General features: G+C 33.9%; 1 protein-coding gene across 2 annotated transcripts in view; it reads left to right on the top strand.

The window, feature by feature from the left end:
• Positions 1-18522, top strand: part of LOC126976952 (breast carcinoma-amplified sequence 3 homolog) — a 35614-nt gene extending 17092 nt beyond the window's left edge. The window contains exons 10-14 of one of the 2 annotated variants that reach the window (XM_050825556.1): positions 436-587; positions 2158-2288; positions 2929-3086; positions 4359-4484; positions 12854-18522. In XM_050825556.1, coding sequence (XP_050681513.1) covers positions 436-587; positions 2158-2288; positions 2929-3086; positions 4359-4484; positions 12854-13005 — 719 coding nt within the window. In that variant the 3' untranslated portion in view covers positions 13006-18522. Of the gene's footprint in view, positions 1-435; positions 588-2157; positions 2289-2928; positions 3087-4358; positions 4485-5348; positions 11447-12853 lie in introns of those variants that run through there. The other variant, XM_050825555.1, reaches the window with a different exon arrangement.
• The last annotated feature ends 1378 nt before the right edge of the window (positions 18523-19900 follow it).

The following is a 19900-nucleotide window of genomic DNA, read 5'->3' on the forward strand; positions in this document are numbered from 1 at the left end:
CTTAATCTATATATATATATATAAAATAATTGCTGTTCGTTAGTCTCGCTAAAACTCGAGAACGACTGGACCGATTTGGCTAATTTTGGTCTTGAATTATTTGTGGAAAGTTTAAAAGGTGAATAAATAGGAAATTGCTTGGAATTAAATAAAAATTTGTTTTACCTTTTATATGTCCCCCGTCGTTCAGAAATCAAACATATTTTCTATGAGAGAATTTATTGACGGACGGTTTGGGAGTTCTACTGACGACCTAAGTATATTGTATTAAATATATCATTGTCTTGTAACCCATAACACAGGCTAAATATGCTTAACTTGTGGCAAGATAATTTGTGTAAAAAGTGTGTCAATATTATTATTATTATATTATTATATACAGAACAACGTCTGTCGGATCATCTAGTTCATTATATATTTTTAATTTGTATGTAGCGGTACCGAAAGAGAAGATCTGCGACGAGTCTCCAATAGAGGTGGGAGTGGAAGCAGTGTCCCAGTGGTGCCTCCAGCGCACCGCAGCCAGCAGTGAGCTGCTCGCACCTCTCCCTCCCTCCAGCCCGCTGCTGCAGCCGCTCTCCTGCCGGGTAACGTATAACACGACCCGCAAAGCTCCTAACAGTTTTGAATAAAAACGTAACGCCTATGAAGGAATCTGCCCACTACAATATCTAATGCAAAAAAATATTATGTATGACTATGCCTTAACGTCTGTTGAATCGGGTGGGAAATGAAACCACAAGTGATTTAACCAAAAGTTTAATCTAGACCGTGCTATTGGTAACTTTGAACATTCATTTTTTCACTGAAAGTGACGCAATCTGTATGCCGATATAGGAACGGAGTTTTAAAAACGATATTTTATTTATTGCAAATGGTTTCTGCTTGAGAACAGCTACTGCTTACTTGTGCTTTTCGTATTTTGAAATACAAAAACTCCTTGTTACGTGGATTAACCCACAGAGTACTTTTAGTTATACTTGATTAAGTGTTATTTAAAATGAAATGTATTATACAACAAAATAGTTAATAGAAAAAAAATATGCAATAAAGTATTTATATAAATACGCACACATTCATGTAGACTGTAAAACAGAGTACACACATAAGAAAAGTTGCACTATCCGGCGTCAAGATGGCGCTAACGGTTACGATAATTTAAAGTGCCGAGTTGCCTACCTTTGTCAGTATATTACATACCAAAGATCTATATTTATGTCTACCTACATATAAATTGTCTTGCTACCTACACTACAGTGTAGAAGACATAAAACTAACTTATTTCAGTCAATCATGTATTAGATCGTCAGGATATTTCATCGGGTCGTTAGTCTTCCATGTGTGCTTCGTTTCTCATCACAATATTTTGTTTCCAAACCAATAATGTTGACCACAGTCTTTTGAGAGCACTATGATCTCCAACCACACGAGATTTTATTTAGATGCCTCTTTTTAAGATTGTTTTTGAACCGCGCATAAGCACCAGATGGTTTGACATATGTCATTGATATGTATCAATAAACAAAATTCAATTCGATCTTTAAGGTCGAAGCTCCCTTGTTTGAGTCGAATCGAAATACAGCCTAGAACTTTCGATTCGATTCATTTCAATAACTTTGTGTCTATAAACTCTGAGCGAACGGGAAATGTAACAGTGTTACAAACTATGTTTATATATACATTGTAATCCGCCCTGCACAGACTACTTTATAACTTGCTGACTTATTTTTTATATTTTGTTCGGCGATATTTTTTGCTACATATTTTTTTTATGACAATAAATAACGAGACGAGCAGGACGTGAACGTCCTGCTGATGGTAATTGATACGCTCTGCCCATTACAATTCAGTGCCGCTCAGGATTCTCGAAAAACACAAAAACTCTGAGCAGCAACTTGAGACATAAGATGTTAAGTCTCATTTGCCCAGTAATTTCACTAGCTACGGCGTCCTTCAGACCGAAACACAATAATGTTTACACATCTCTGCTTCACGGCAGAAATAGGCGCCGTTGTGGTATCCATAATCTAGCCGGTATCCTGTGCAAAGGAGCCACTGGTAAAATCTTATTCAATATAAATATAATATTAATTCTCTTTTATACTTACTTACCTACAAACTCGGTAACTATTAATTAGAAATGTTATATATTTTCAGAGATGTGCGGATATGTATATGAGCGAAGAGGAGCGGTGGCTGTCCCAGGTGGAGATCGTGACCCACGCGGGGCCCCACCGGCGACTGTGGATGGGGCCACAGTTTGTCTTCAAGACATATAATTGTACAGGGTGTGTTTTATAAAGATAATAAGAAGCCCATAAAAGTGCTGCGACATATTATGTCAGGATAATATAGAGATTTAGAATCACTGAAAGCCAGCTCTTAACGTCATGTAGCAAACACCTCATCCTAGTAGAGTCACCAACTCTAATATTGATAAATAAAATTTGAAAACAAAAGTTTTATGAACGACTCGAACCCACGACCTCTGGCGTTCCGTGCCAGTGCTCTGCCAACTCAGCTAATGTTTGAGTGACGTATCGTCATAAATTCTTGCATGCTTTGTTCAACTCTCAGGTTGTGGCTTCATCTACAGGATCTACTTTACAGTTGATAACCTGCTCAACCCCAATATTTGCATATTAGGAAATTGACTTGAGATGTCGCTCTTGTAAATCTAAACATTTTGTTATGTTTTTAAATCGATAACCCTCACTTCTAGGATTAATACACAAATAAAATGTCTGGTATTCCACAACCGCGTTTCGCAATTTTTGCCTCACACAGCCATTTTACGAAATAATCTTCCGAATACTGTATTCCAGAACTGCGGCTTACTCATGTAATAGAAAGAAAAGATTCTTTCTATCACGTGAGCCACTTTCCCATTTCCCCCTCTTAAAGTGACACTAAAATATCCCGTTCCAGGTCGAACTCGTCACTTTCTGAAGCAGAGACGGTGGAGGTGGAGACGACGGCGGTGGCCGCTGGTGGAGGAGGTGGCTCCCGCACCGCCACCTCCAAGCCAGTCAACATGCCCGGCGTGCGGCCAATCGTGCCCGTGCTCATCGATTCAGGATCTGCCAGTGAGCATATTTTTTTTATATATAATCCCTCATAAAATGCTGACTACCTTTGTTTATTTAGGGTGTGTGTGGATGATGCAGCTACTGTACTCAATAACTTTTGTTTTGTATTAATTTTCATTTACTTTTTTGACTTACTCGTGTAAGTGTATGAGTATATTTATTGCATCACTTTGCATATATTGTAATTGATATGATTTGTAAAACGATGAAAATGTAAATCTTGATTTAAAAGAGTGGCAATGAGTTTCTTGGTACTTCTTCTCATTAGCTCAACCCTTTACGAAGTCGCGGTAGATTCAATAAGAATTTTTTTTTTGACATTCATAAGTGTCATTTCTATGACCTATAAAATGATTTTGATTTGATTTGATTATACATATTTTATATAGTTTTGACACAAAGCCAATTTCAATAATATTAACTAAATTAAATTTGCAGACAAAATTGTTATGTATTAAACGATTTGTGTGGATTCGAAAGAGCGACATATCAAGTCAATTTCCTAATATGCAATTAAGACTGCCGATGGAGCCACAAGCTGAGAGACATGCCAAGATTTACGAACCATACGTCACTCGAACGGTTGGCTCAGTTGGTAGAGCGCTCGAACGGATACCGAGAAGTCCGGGTTCGAGTACCACATCGTTCGTAAATTTTGGTTACAAATTTAATTTGATTATGTCCAGAAGTGAAAGATAACAAAGTGTTAGAAATAACAATTTGTTTAATATTAACGACAACGTATGTGTTTTTACGTTTGCGATCTGTGCTATTTAATAAACACGCTATAAGTGCGTAAGGACTGTCCGTAACGCCGATTGTGAAAAGGTGCTTGTTTAGTGATGTGTGACCTGTTACGGTGCCCACCATGATTCGGATGTCATATCTGTTTAGGTTAATAATTCGACGTGTCAGCTTGGGCGATAGTGCAGGAATCGCTTCTGTCGACTGTCTACAGCCTGTGACGTTTGTCCATCGGGTGTTGTGTAGGTTGTTGGTGAGAAAGAGAGAGTAGCCATGAACACATTTGGCTGAAGGGCAGCGGCAGGAGTGGCATTATACCAGCCATTGTACCCCGCCTTGATTGCCTGACAAATAAGCATTCAGTACTCCCGCTCACCCCAGTTTGTTGACTGGATTGTTTGCATTGTGAATAGGTATTAGTAGTCTACTGGGTTATTGTGTCGATGGCTGAATCCCACTTGCTTATCCTATACAACTTCCGCTCAATGCGCCTAAATAAGTTTTCATTTCAATAATAATATGCAGGTTCCCTGGAACACTCACCGTCAGACAGTTTGCGCCGCAAGTCGCTGCTGTCGGAGGGCCGTGCGACGTCAGTTTGCGACGTGCAGCTGCGGGAGGACCTTGCTGAGGCCATGAAGGAGGATCATGGTATGTTGCGCTTTGTGCGGCTCCTAATGACAAGCTATGGTGCCGGTTCACCTATAATTACTAAGTTCGGTTCACTCGATTTGAGGGAAGTGAAGTGGGAGTCCTTTCGTTTTCGTGAGGGGCTTCATTCACTTTTGTACTTTGTATGTGTTCAAAACCTGTGACGAACCGTTCGCTGCTAGATGATGGCGAGGTTCGTCTTACAATCCGACTGACAAATTATTTACTTACTATTAATTTTTATGGCGGTCTTAGGCCGAGGTTTGTGTCATCTCAGACCTTCCTGGGTATGCTGTAAAAGCCAATAGGGCTAACAGTACTTGACAATTTTAGTCATAAATAAATATTTTGGGACGGTGTCAACTGTTTAGCGTTTAATAAGTTTAATTTTTTTTTATTATGTGAGTAGTTACGGCTATATAAATGCTTTTAAATGTACGTGCGAATATCACGTACGTCCACGTAAAGGATGTTTAGTTTATTACTTCCCGGTCGTTTATTTCGGTTCACATCGTGTCATCTTTGTTTCATTATCGTTAAAATCATTACTGCACTATTTTTAACAACCATTCGATACTAAATGGTGAGAGCTAACAAACAGAAGCGATCAAGTGGAGGGGTTACCGAAGAGGCTACATTGATATAACTATGACGAGAGAATGTGTCGTCGATATAATAAAATAAGTGACGAACATCTTTCAACCGATTGAAAACCCGATACCCGAAGCCAAAGGCATCCGTAACTCCCTCTCTTGTTTAATTATTAACGCTCACGCTATTATCTATTAATATCCACGCTCATATCGATCATCGGCATGGTAGATATGAGCGTGCGCTAACATGGTTGCCTTCGGTTTCGTGTAGGGCTGGCGTGGGAGGAGCGATTGGAGGTGCGAGATGTGCGTCGCAGCCCTGGCATAGTGCGTGCGGTCGACCCCATCGGCACAGTGGTCGCGCCGCCAGTCACCGAAGAGCCGCAACATTACGACCCTGATGCGTACACGCGCTCCAACGACGATGAAGCTAAATTTCGCCCGGTGGTTCGCGCCCCCGCTGCTCCTCTTCCCCCAGATATCCTCATCCGTCCTCTTCCTGTCACCACAACAATACCCGTTCAAAACATCTCACCTTTGGAGATGTCTCCGGATGATGAGCCCCTTCCGCTTAAGACAGATGTCGTCATCCCTGCAGAATTAACTAGGGTACGCTCGTGGTTGCCCAATATGGAAACTGAAATCGCTGAACCTAAAATGTTTGGAGTATCAGTTAGTGAGGAACGTCAAAGAGAAGTAGCCAATGTAGTTTGTTTAGATAGAAAAAATTTAGAGAATAAGATGACAAATAAAGATCTCGAATGTACGAAAGTTAGACAGAATTTTAGTGTGAAAGAGAAGAGTGAAAGGACTTTAACGCAAGTTGAGGTAAAGAGCGATAACGTAAACATATCACTGCCAAAATGTAATCGGACGTCGGATGACATTCAGCCGATGCCTCAAACTAGGGTTAAGAAAAATCCCACCAATAAAAATTGCAATGATAAACTCGAAATATGTGATAATATTAAAGATAAGAAATCGACAGAAAGTGATTTGAAAAAATCTGAAGGTACACACTTGCTTAGAGAAGACCCAGTAAATTTGACTAAAGTTGATGATATTTGTCGGAAAAATACTTCAAAATCTAGTCAAAAATCTTCACCTAAAACTCTAGAAACAAGCGAATCTCCTTTAGATAAAGACAGTATTGATAATACAAACTTATCACTAAATCAAGAAGTAACTTTTAAAAATATTAACAAAAAACTCAATAACGATATCAGAACCGAAGAACAGGCATGGGACATGCTTCTGTCTGAACCACCTGCACTTAAACCAGTAGTTGTAACAAAAAATGAGCCGATTCTGTTTGCTACGCTTGACAAAGTTGAGGATGTCAAACCGAAATCACGAAAGAACAGAAAAATTAAAAAGAATCAAGATGAACTTCAATCAAAGGAAGATGATGACAGTTTTATTGAAATACACGCAATCGAAGAAAAGTCTCAGCCATCAAGCGGAGAATTAGTGTCCATTTCGACAACGTTTGAAAAATTTGATCAAACTACATCTTTTTCGTCTAAAATAAAAAGTCTTCAGTCTTCAAAACGCTGTACACCAGATCGTACTTCCGACGATAGTTCATCGAATACACTTGAAACACAGTATATCGATAGAGAAGACCCAAAGTCTTCTTCTCCGCGACTTATTGATGTTAAACTATTTCAAGATAAAACAAAGACCTCGTCCGTGGTAGATCCTTTTATTGAAACTTTTGATACTACGCTTACTGTAAAAGAAAAACATACTGGATGTAAGAGTAAATCCCCTTCACCTAATTTTGAAAGACGAAAATCCACAGATAGATTACAAGACAAAGAGGTTTTTGTTATTAATTCAACTGAAGAAGATTATCCTGAAATACAGATAACAAAAGCAAACAAGTTTCGTAAAAAGTCTCCACAAATCGTTGACAAAAGAAACAAAGATGATAGTAATTCAATTTCAGCCAAATCATGGAGTTCTATAGCTGCTTCCAATACAAAGAAATCTGTTGAACATGTAGATGAAATGTCAGTGATCGATGACGTTACTCCTGACGATGAACAGAAAAACGATGTTACAAGCGGCTCTCGCGTTTCACTACAAGAAAAATTATTTGAACTCTGCAAACGGACTGATATAATGGTGGCTGAATGCGATGCTCCCTCAGAACTTAATTTTGTGGAAGAACATCACTCTGCACCGGACGAGCTACCGCCACTTGAACCTTTAGATTTCGCCCTAGATGACTTTAAACTCGAGGTGATGAAGGACAGCCTCATCGACGTCAACGAAACCAAATTAAACAGTCCCATATGCAAAATTAATATTGACGAAATCTTATCATCAATGAATTCGAAGAAGTCCAGTGAAACGGCTTGCTTTAGTTTAATCGATGTCCACAATACCCCAGCAAGGAAAGAAAAGGGATTTAGCGTGGTCGAGACGGAGAAAATTACATCGGAAGATATAAGAATTGATGATGAAATGAAAGACAAATGTTCTGATGTAATGGATAAGTCTTCGGACGATGATGGTACGTCGCCAGTAGTGTCTACAGATAGTGATAAAGATGAAAGAAAGAATATGGGTGCTTCTAGCGTTCCATTGCCATCACCAAAGCAAACTAAACCTAAAAAATCACGAAGGAAAAGAAAGTAATTATAATCATTGTGTTCTGTTCAAATTTTGAGCCTTTCTAGTAACATATAAGTGAAGTGTACCTTTTACTTAATTTAGGTAACCTTAATCCCATCCTTTAAAAATAAAAAAAAAACAGCTTCAATATGTAGTTAAATCATAATAATTACCTTTTAGTCGTAGTAGTAAGAAATTATATCGATTATAAATATAAAATAAAAAATATAAAAAACAGAAAAGCCTAAAAACACAAGTTAGTTTCTTCTTTTCCTAATCTAATATTAATTACTTTTTTTGAAACGAACTAAACAAGAAAAAGCAGAGAAATAAGTTATACACTGTAATGGTGATACAACTGGAAAATTAATGAAAATTATTTAAATAAATAATAATTACCTAATCTTATTTATGTAAAAAATAAAACTATTGTAAAAAGTAAAACCAAAAAATTTTTTTAATACATTTTATTTTTATTACATCAAAATGTTTTCTCATTCTTGTTTACGTATTATTAATAATTATGTAGTGGTATAATTTTTAAATGAACTTAGATGTATAAAAAACAATTAATGCACACCTTTTTTGGAAAGCCAACAAGAATTCTTGGTTCAGTGTATGCCAATTCTTGTGTCTATTGGCTCGCAAATAATCGCTGTCAACAGCTGTAATCTTGCCGGTACCGACCGCATATAAATTAACAACAATAAATCAGGAAGGTATTTATGGTTGCGATTTATGCAGCATTACATTATTATTCTTTTAATCTTTTTCCAATAATATTTCAGATTCAAATTATTCATCGTATTGCAATAAATTTAAAAGAAATGTTAATCATATTTTAATTTCGTTACGAGCTTCATGCTTATACTATACTGCTTAAATAAACGTTTGCTTGGTACGATTGAAGTTAGAGTGCAGCCTTCTCACTGTCTATCTGTAGTAATGTTTTAGAAAAAATATTTATCACACTATAATTTATTCATATGATAGGTTCCAGGTTACGATGCAAGAATGCAACTCTGTGTGTAAGGTTGTCTTACCGATGTCTAGTTATCAATATTTGTTAAGATAACAATAATTCATCTAAGATAGTTTGGATAATCGTAGTCAGGGCCAGTACGAATAAGGTATAAATTGGTTGCTTATGTTTAATTCGTCCGTTTTTATTCATATATATATTGTGTTACACATATATTTATTTCGGCAAATTATGACGATTTATGTATTTTTAATTGCTCATCTTACAACTTGTGTAGTGCATAAAACGAAGCCAACGTTATGTGTCTTTCAATACTTTCAGGCTTTTATAGGATTATGAAAAAAGTGGCTGTTTTTTTCTGTATGAACAACATAGCAAAATTACATTATTTGTTATTTTTACACAAAAAAAAGAAGTTCTCTATCTACGCAACATTGAAAACTGTGTATACATTATATTATATTTTTTTTCTATTTAGTTTATATTGTAATCAATGTTATTTATTGATATCACCGTATTCATTTCGGGGCATACACTGTACATTATGTATTTATTGTAATCATGGAATTATTTTATCATTCTGTTTTGATGATTATTACATATTTTGTTTTTATTTATGTGCTGTTATTGATATCATGCAATAATACCTCAGTATTATAGTATTTTGTTGATGCATAATATGACATAGTCGTTGGTATTAAATACCTTAGTTTATTTAAGTAACATTTATGATCAATTTAGACAAAATTATAGTAGCAATGATTTAAATCTAGCGCCGGCAATACCTCCTTTACACAAATGTAGCTGTTATGACACTTGAGCAATAAAATTGTTTATTTCAGACGTACTTACGATGATAGTTTAATATTGTTTTAGTAATTTTTGATAAAATTTACTCGATTTGTTAATTTTGTAACAAAAATGAAATCTTGTGTTATTGAAAAGACGCCGCGTGCACCTTAACTTGAAACTCGTGTGGGATGGCGTTCCCATCTTAATGCACCTACCTTCACCGTATAAAGCCTGTATTTAAATGCTTACAATTTAGTAACAATATTTCCGTTAGTGTTGTTTAACATAGCTCCGGCTTTTAAAATTAGTTGATAAAATTAGCTTCGTAACGACGGACGCTTGTATGAATTTCCATGAGATACTAATATTAAGGGAAGTAATTAATATATATAACATCAATGAATATATAATATAACATCATTACTACCAACCTATTACCGATTTCTTCAAGCAATCTTATTTTTTTTATGCACACTGTACATGAATACTACTTTGATATTACTGAAATCCCAGGTTGCTGTGTACGAGTTTTACGTATACGGTTGAATTATAACTAGCATATATTTTTATTTCAGGATAGTACGTATTGAAATTGTTAGTTACGGAGTTTCAAATGTGTTGGCTGTTTTTAATTTAAAAGTGCTGTTTTCTGTACCTGCGGTGTAACGTAATTTTTTTACTTATTTATTTTTGTTAGTGTAACAACACATATTAGTTCAAATTTTGATGCTTTTTGAGCAATATATTATTTACCATGCTATAGAGGAGACCCGTAATTGATAAAGTCTTTCTATGTAGGTTGTTAAGAAATTTCGTTAGTTATTAAGGCGTACCAGAGATTATATACTTCTTTATCACTCTGAATGTAGTCATCATCGGCACATTTAAAAAAAATCGTAACAGATAAACGGTACAAAAAATTGCGTCTGTATATCTGTCGAGAAGCAGAGAGGACATAAAATATTCCTTCTTTCCTCCCGCGTGCGAGCGAGACGAAAAGACAATTGTACGCAAGCAACAGGGTCAGATATTAATAGGTCAATGTACGATATTGTCGATGCTCTGCGACCGAATATTAGATTTTAGGCTGCTATTTTCCCTTTAACATGCACTAAATATGTAAAGATGTTGCCAAAAGCACAGGCACAATTATAACATTTAAATATGTACTGTATGAACGTAAACCTCAATAACATTGTTAATCGTGTAAGCTAGGTAAAATAGAATTGATGTATTATGTTTAAAGAAGGTTGATTCTCGTTAAAAAACCAAAGGTTTATATTATTCACTTATACACATTAGAACGAACACACTGAATATTATTGTCTATTAGATCGAACGCTTATGAGAGTTTTTCCGAGAATTAACCGTTTTGGAATTAGTCAGAGTGGACATGACATAATAATACCAGAAATAAAAAAAAGGAACGAAAAATAATTTCAAATCAGAGTATACAGTAATTCTTTTTATCTCCTTTTCCGAATTTGAGCGCCTCAAGTGGACCTATACCATATTATTAGTCGAGTAGTATGACAGTTTCTGGCAAATTCACTTATGTGCCTATGTACATACATTATCAAGAATATAATATAAGAATAACATAAAAATAGTTGCAACTCTGTCTGCTTGCTTAAGATATAAGATTTAATTTGTTTGCCCTTTGCAAAATATAACGTCACCAACTGTGACAAGGACGGGGGAGGGGTCAAAAAAAATATGAAATTCGTGTGAGGTAATTTATGGATTACTAATAATAATATTAATTATTAAGCCCTATTAAAAATAATAATAATGGAAAATTCTTGTGAAATATGTCATGCCCATTCTGTGCACAATAGAAACCAGCAGCTATTATTAAATGTTGATGTGTGTCGAAAAATTGGCGCGTGTATAGTGTTATTAATAAATATTTGGCTATTATTGAGAGAGTGTGTTAAAATTTTGAAATTCAATAAATGAAAAATCAAAAACGACTTAAGTGGTTTTATTTGGACGTGTACACCTGCCTAAAAGTAAAGTTACTTATTTCCACTGGTGTTTCAACGGAGTGGGCGGCAGTGATCACTTCCCATCATCTTTTACCAGTATTTATACTTTTTTGCAGCAAGATTTGCTGGGTTTGCAAGAAACTGGTTTGTGTCAAGAATCTGTACTTACACTAGAGCGGTTCCTTACACTGCCCTATTATATCTACTATATTGCTAATATAGATATTATATCTATATTAGCATTATAAGAATACCTTCATCTGCCAAGAAAGACCAGTCCACGATTTGTCATGTATGTGGAATGGTGGTTGTCATAATAATTTTTCATGTTCTTCGGAATGTTTTAGGAGATTCTTTTTTTTGACGTGTCATGTTGCATGTGTTATGTAAAAATGTTTAAAAATTTGTTCAAAAATGACGAAAATTTAAGTTGGTATATTGCATACAACCCTTTTCGCAGGTACTTTTGAAGTAGTAGTATAAATATTCAAGTCAATTCAGTCAACATATCTGTTCACACTTGGTCTGTCGATTGAGACTTCAGAGTTCAGTTTTGGACGAACTGCCCAACTATCTAACGGGCGAGCGCGCGAGCGAATTATCTGACCCATTACGAAACAATCTACCACCATTGTAGATTAGTTTTTTGACGAACGTGATTTATAAACATGTTAGGTTATTTATGACGTATAGGCCAATCGTGACATTCTGCCCTATAGCAAGGCCAACGAGACAAGATAAAAAATGTAATCAAAGTTGCAGAGGTTCAAAACATTTATTTGAATAAATTATATACAATTGATCAATTCAATATACTAATCGCTGTCGTCTATATCATGTTGTCAATATTGCTATAAATAAAAATAGTTTAAAAAATCTATAAACACGCTTTGGTTACAAAGATAATGGTTGAAATTTAAAAAGAACACCAATTTGTTGACGATAGATGATTTTTTTTTATGAATAAACAGTAACAAAAAATAAACAATAATAAATCTTATTTTGCAAATTGAGCTATAGGATAATTTTATCAAATTAATGTATTGTCATGGGTCCTCGATAAATCTACGAAGTTTGTACGAAATTTGGACGTTTAAAGTGGGTCAAAATCGCGCCCTAATGAGTCGGTTACAAACAAACATACATACAGGTGAAGCTAATAAAAACCGTCTAAAATTATCCTTCTATTGTATAGTGATCCAGACACATTTTGTCTTTTGCGTGGTGAACTGATATTTTTCAATCTTGTCTAGAGCTCCCAGGCTGTGCTCAGTTTGCTCAGTTTACAGTAACTGTCCTTTTGTTTACATTCTTTATCTCCTCTCGTTGGCCCTAGAATAGATGAATAATATGTTTTCCGTTACACCTGGACGTTTGTATGCCATGTTCCAGCGATATCAAGTCGTTTTGAAGCAGAACAAGAGGAGCTAAGTTCGAGCAGCTTCAGCTCCACATCGCGCGCGTCGCTCGACCCGTCCTCGTCACCGACGGCCAGCTGCGACAACCTGATGCATTTCCCTGGCGACTCCAGCACCTCGCTCTGAGGTTTGTGCTGCGCGCGCTGGATATAGACCACCACCTCGTTTGTGTGCTGTTACTGCTCGCGCCGATAACTAATAAGGGGTTAAATTGGCTTCGTCTGAAATTACTATATTCACAAATCGTTTTGATTTCAAAATAAAGAATTGGCAGCTGTAGAAACTGCCGTTAGAAGTGAAATAAGTTTTCACTTTTATTATTAAAATTTCATAATGTTTAAAAACAAATTAATTATAAATTTCAATTAACTTACTGAACAACTTCTTGAAAAACATTGAACTGTTTACTGAATCCATTCAATTTCACTTATTAAATATACACAGCACTAATGTTCCACAATACGTCAGCCGTATAGCTACAGATACACTGATATAAGCATTTAGGTGACGCGAACTCGTGAGATTTCACCCATCCAAAAGGTGTCTTACTATATATATATATATATTTTAAATTATTTATTATTATTATTAGACGTGGCAAAAGAAGTTTTCACTAATAAGTCGACATTTTTGAACCCATTATTTATCCGCACGAATAGTACCGCTTTCATGATTGTCTTATTTTTTTTATAATCATATTACATTATCTATTCGTATTTTGTGTATTGCGATGTGTTGGATTTTTTTGGGAAATCATACGTCACTTCACTGGTTGCACTGATCTATCTAAGACATTACATACTTTTTCATTAATTACATTACAAATTTCATCTCCTAATTATAATAATCTTCAATCATTATGGTCGTCAAGAAGTTATTCAGTATTGCTTATGTAACTATAAGTCATTCCTGTCTATTGTTTTTTAATCTGTGTTAATAGATAATAGAGGTGCGTGCTAGACTTTAATAATAATTAATTTATAATATGATTAGTAACAGTACTGATATTAATAAAAGTTGTAAAGAGACTGTTAGCTCAACAGAAATCGGCCTGTTTTTCTTAATTACAACGTTATAATCTGTTCTGATCTAAGTATATCTTTATAATATCTAGTCTTATATCCTACGTACGTCTAGATAGACTGTGACAGCTGTGAAAACGTTGAAAAAAATTGAGTAGAATGCACGCACACTAACACAAAGTGACATACAAATTGCGAATGTAAGACGCATAGGTTGTCACGCACGCCGACGAAAGATTCTCTATCTATCTGTACAAATTATCTATGATTATATCTTTATAGTATTTTAACTATAGATATTGTTCGATAGTATGGAAATCGGGGCTCAAACACGGTAATGGTAAGGTTACAATATTATTTTGTAAGACATTTTTTTATATTAAGTAGTATTAATATAATTACTTATTTTGTTTTAGTTTATGTTAATTCATGATTAAAGTGGTCTGTATCTTCTGTGCGTATGATACAAATAAGTAGTACCTATGTTTATGGATAATTAGGTATATTTAATTATATTGACATAAAATTAATTTTACTTTTAAGCAGTAGGTATGTCTAAATATGTGTCAAAAATTAACAATAACAAGAAAAAAAAGGAGGACTCCGCGCCGTGATATTAGCGAGTGAAGCACCTCTATCCTAGTGCGGTTACGGAGTATACCAGTTACACAATTTTTTCTCTCTTAAATAATCATATATCCACGAATACTTTTATATTATTGTTTTTACACTTTTTTACAACGCACTACGGCATTTTTAAAATATTTTATTGCGACGCGAACGGATCTGTCACAGACGATGGCAAATCTCATAATGGCGGCCGATCGGGTTGTATTAGTGTAAGTGTATGCGTGGGGCTATGTATTTACAACGTTTACCGGCTTGTATTGGTGCCTCACTGTATTGTAAGATGGCACGGAGTCCTTATTTTTTTACTCGTCCGAGCCTATTATGATCGCTTGTATCTAGTCGTTGTTCGTTCAGATAGGATTTCAGTCCCTTCGTTTTAAATCACTTATAACTAAAAAGAAGCTCTATTGTCTTAGGTTAACCTTGCTAAAATTTTATAAGTGGGCAGAAATTACTAATAATAATATTCAAATAATTTTAAAATTTGCGTTGGCCGAAGAAAGCCCACCGTCGCGTGTATTTTATTGACCTTGATATTACAAACCGCTCTCTTTAAAAAAATGTTAGATTTTGGTTGTTTTGGATTTCTGTCAGCGTCAGTGTATTCAAGGTTAAAGTTAATTAAAACAAATAATTTATAAGTGATAGTAATGTCGTATTAAATAAGTTATAAATATTAAATGTGTACGTTATTATCAAATTATAAATGTGTTAAACGGAAACTGATAAAGACGAGATAGAATTTGTCAGAATGATACGCTCTTACCGTTCTCGTTTCTTTTATTTCAAAATGGCCGCCATCGCAGTCATCAATATTTGATTGAAATTGAATTATTTTGTAAATTAGTATTAGATGTATTGTTATAACTAAACATTAAATTTTGTATTGTCTTAGGCATTATTATACAAAGTGTAATTATGTATTTTTATACGAATCGCGATCCCTATGTAAGTTTGTATATATTACAAATATAATAATATATAAATGTTAAGGAAAGAAATCGAGACGATCTTATTGTAAGCTACTATTATACTTCGTAAAAACGCACTTACCTACTGTTTGACATAAGATTCAAAATTAGCTTTTTAGTAATTAATGAGGTAGAATATGTAATTCCAAAATTATGTTTATTGTAGACACTAAGTTTATATGACAATTTTATATGTGTGCTTTTGTGAAGGATTTTATATTATTATTATTTTTTATTACTTACAATAAACAATTGCATTATTATTAAGTTAATAAAACTTCATGCAATTGTCTATGCTTATAGTCAAATCATGAAAACTTTAGTGATATTATTAACTATATCTATTTAAATTGCCTTGAATCATGATTAGTCGGTGTTGGTACCGACTAGTTTCATACCAATCGGAGGCGAGTGTTGAGAGTTCGCGGTCGCGTCCTGTCTAGCACTGCAAATTTGCGATCAAAGGAGGAGACAAGCCAATATAAATAAATATAGTGAAATATAAATACACGATCCTTTGATATCGTATTTTTTTTATATAGAACGAACGACGGTTAGAGAGAAGTGACGCATTTGCTCGCTTACGTCCGCCGTTATTCTTCATATGTTGACAAGGCCTAAAGAGTGATGTATGAAGCTTTTGCATCTGTGTTGTCTAAAGTTTGATGTTGATTTCTTGAGATGTAATATTGCTAGTTTATCGTATATTGAGTTTTCCGATTCGAAATTATGGAAACTGTTTCGGTGTGTCTAAAGCAAAAGTTTTCTATGTGTTTGTGTACTACCGCAACATAATTGAGTTTTGTCATGTAAGTTATATTAATACTACACAGGATTTAGTGGGCTGTATGTTTTGTAAAGATTGATCTCTTGAAAGTAATGCCTACTATATGCCTAAAGCAAAACAAGGCAGCGTCATTCCAAATTGTTCATGATAATGTAAATATTACCTACAGTTGTCATTTGGCGTCAAAATTATATCATACCTTCCGTTATGCATACATACCTTCAGCAGCAGGCATGCACAAAACAATTTTAAATGTGTATTTAAGGTAGAATAAATTCATTGCAGACATATTTTGTCGCCCTAGGTACATTGGTCTAAAATCTAGATTTTCATATAAACTATCTTCTAACAGAATTCGCTAGTATAGCTATTTTGCCACAAAAAGTTATGCGTTTTATGTTGGTTAGTTGAACCTTCGATCAATTATGTACTAGATTCAGCTTTCAGTTTTTTTTGATGATATTGCTTTAGGATAAGAATTGTGCTATGGCTCGGGAATACTAAATTATCGTTATGTCATTATAGTTATTTATGCCATTGTGTTATGATTCCAAAATCATAAAAAAAACAAGTTTGTATTGAGAAAATTACGAAATGAGGGTAGAAAAATAAAAGGAAAAAAGATCGTGTTTAAAGCCGTTATCTAGTCTCTATATAAATAGTACATATTTGATCGAAGAGTTTAACAGTTAAAAGAAGCATTTTACTGTGTCTGTGATATGTGTTTTTAGCGTGAGGAATCTTTTGGTGTGTCTAACATTCCAGACAAGTTTGAGAGATTTTAAAAGTGCCATGAATGACGTTGAGTTAACAGATGTTAGCTAAGAAACACGTGCTGATGATATCACAGCGCAGATTTAATAACAACATTATACGTGTTTTTTAGGCCTTGTCCACATACAACGAACAACGGCAAACAAACGATCTTCATTCTCTTGCACTCGCTGCACCGCCATACTCTTTCCCTCATTAATTATTCTCCCCAAATTCGTTTTATGTGGACCGGGCCTTATTCGAGCGTAATGAGTGCGTCTTTACGTGTCTACGAATCCCCGCCCTATTAAGCGCAGACGGAGGACACGTTGGACCGGTTTATCAACAATAATTCTAATAAAGTAATGTATTTTTATGTACTAACTTAGAAATATTGTTTATTACCATATATTAGAATTTCTAACATAACCGACAGTGGTCTGCAGTGGTGGGTGCCAAGTGGATTGTATTCCCAAGAGTAGTTATAAGTTTTGACATTTATTATTGAATGTATCGCTAATATTAAGGTCCTATCAGACACAAAGCGGACTTGCGTTTGTTGTGATGCATTTGCTACATTACACACTCCACAATATAAAACGTGAACACAGAAGCAATTTCTGTTTGATAGGGCTCTAAGACTTTGAAATATAAATTATTGAATTCAAGATTGTGTAACGTTTGAATTTATGCAAGGTTTATTAATTAAATTAGAATTAAATTAAAAAAGTGTATGGATAAATACTAATAATATTATTATATTATCCGTGTCAAGTGCCAGTCTTCCTTGTGACTTAAATTTGATAATTTGGAGATGGTTCTTCGTAGTTTAACTACCAAACACACTCTTTAAAACTAAATAATTAAAATTTAATGAAATGTTATTATCTTTTATTATTTTATTGTACAAAATTATATATTTTTTGGCACTGTCCTTGTTGCTCGCATAATAACTATGTTAATGTATAGTTGTGTTTGAAGTCCAGGAAAACTTCACAATTTTTATTCCAAATTCTGTTATGCCTCTGTATCATAGACAACAATGCTTGAATACAATTTTACGGGGACTGAAAAAGTATTTACCTCATACAAATGTACCAGCTTTGTTGGTTCCTCAGCACAGGTATCATAAGAAATTCAAAACCCGCCAACGTATCTATTGACCCCTGGTGTTGCTAATGTCTATGGACGGTCCCCTAACCACTCCCTATCACGTGAGTTTTTTTTTTTATATTAATAAAAGCAATATCAAACTTTATTATCACATTTATTATACCAGTAACAAAGGATACACTTATAATTAGTTAGTTTTAATAATAATTCTATTCGTATTGAATTGTGATGGATGCATGTGATAGGAAAATGTGTCATTTGATGTTTATTCATAAGTTAATATTGTAGAAGTGATATTCCTATATTTTAATAATTTGTAATACATAGATCTTTAAATGTAGCTTTAATATTATATTATTTCGTATTATTAATGTGTTTCATTAAAAGACATTTCTATTTCGATTATTTATTACATAATTTGTGCATTTGAATACAATAGGTACATATTTTAGAATACAAGTTCAAATACATAGAGCACCATTTTACTTATTGCTATACATGTTTCGTATGTCAAGAATTTAGTGATTAAATGTTTATGTTGCATTGACACATAGTTAAAGAACATTTATTTAACACTCGAGTACTGAAACAAACGCCGTGTGCGATGGGCTGTGGTTTTTATTTATATATTAATTTATTTAAAAACTTTGATAACAATCTTTTATAAAAAATCACTCGCATCGAGTCGCTTGTATATAATTAACGGATACCATGGTGTGTATGGTAAATAAATATTTATATTTTTTTATATCATATTGATAATATCTTATTAGCATGAGTTGTTCGAACACACTAAAAATCTAAACACTGAAATGTATACTAGATAAACATATTTCATTCTAAACCAGTTCATTTAATATTTAAAAAAAGAAGTTGATATGTAAAACATCTTATATCTAAGACTAAATATATGAATAACAAAAATATATATAAATACTTGGAATGCAATTATTTTATAACAAAGATTCTTATGGAGATTACAATAACAAGTAATAGTAATTTACACAATATTAATTCTTACAACAATAAAAACAATTACATTATATTGGACGGCACAAACATCACAGAAAAGATATAAGTAATGAGTATAAATTCATTTATAAAGTACATATAAATATGTACAGCTGCATGGAATTTAGTATTTACTTAACAATTGTTTAATAATTGTCCGTCTTGGTAATTAATATATATTCCTATTATATTATGTAACATCGTACATAAATGTATTTACAAAAGGATTACAATATATTTTATATAAACTTACAAAATTTTGTATATTTGTTTTGCGTATCTCGGAATAGGCTTTTGGATGATATTTACAGGGTATTTAAAACGTCACAATTTTTTATTCGAGTCTTCATACACAGCGTCATACGACAAACATTCAGTGATTTACGGGTTTCGCACATTTATAAAGTATAACAAATTTCACAAAAAAGATCATCTAATAATACTTAATTTTAATACTCTTTTTAAACGAGACAATTCTGCGGAACAATCTACAACTTTTAAACGAGTTATAAATTATATTTAAGATTCATATTCTTATTAAGATAAGGTCCATGATAGTCAGGAATCTGTCTCAGTTGTAAATGAGCCTTATCCCACGAACGTAATTAGTACTAATACTCATAAATGCCTGAGATTTGAATTAAGGCTAAATGTAGTCTTAATTCAAAAAAATCCTGACCACAGAAATCTAAATAAGAAGGTAATAGAAATATGTAATATAAATTAATTAATAT

The sequence above is a fragment of the Leptidea sinapis genome, chromosome 43 (genome assembly GCF_905404315.1).
Source record: "Leptidea sinapis chromosome 43, ilLepSina1.1, whole genome shotgun sequence".
Taxonomy (NCBI): domain Eukaryota; kingdom Metazoa; phylum Arthropoda; class Insecta; order Lepidoptera; family Pieridae; genus Leptidea; species Leptidea sinapis.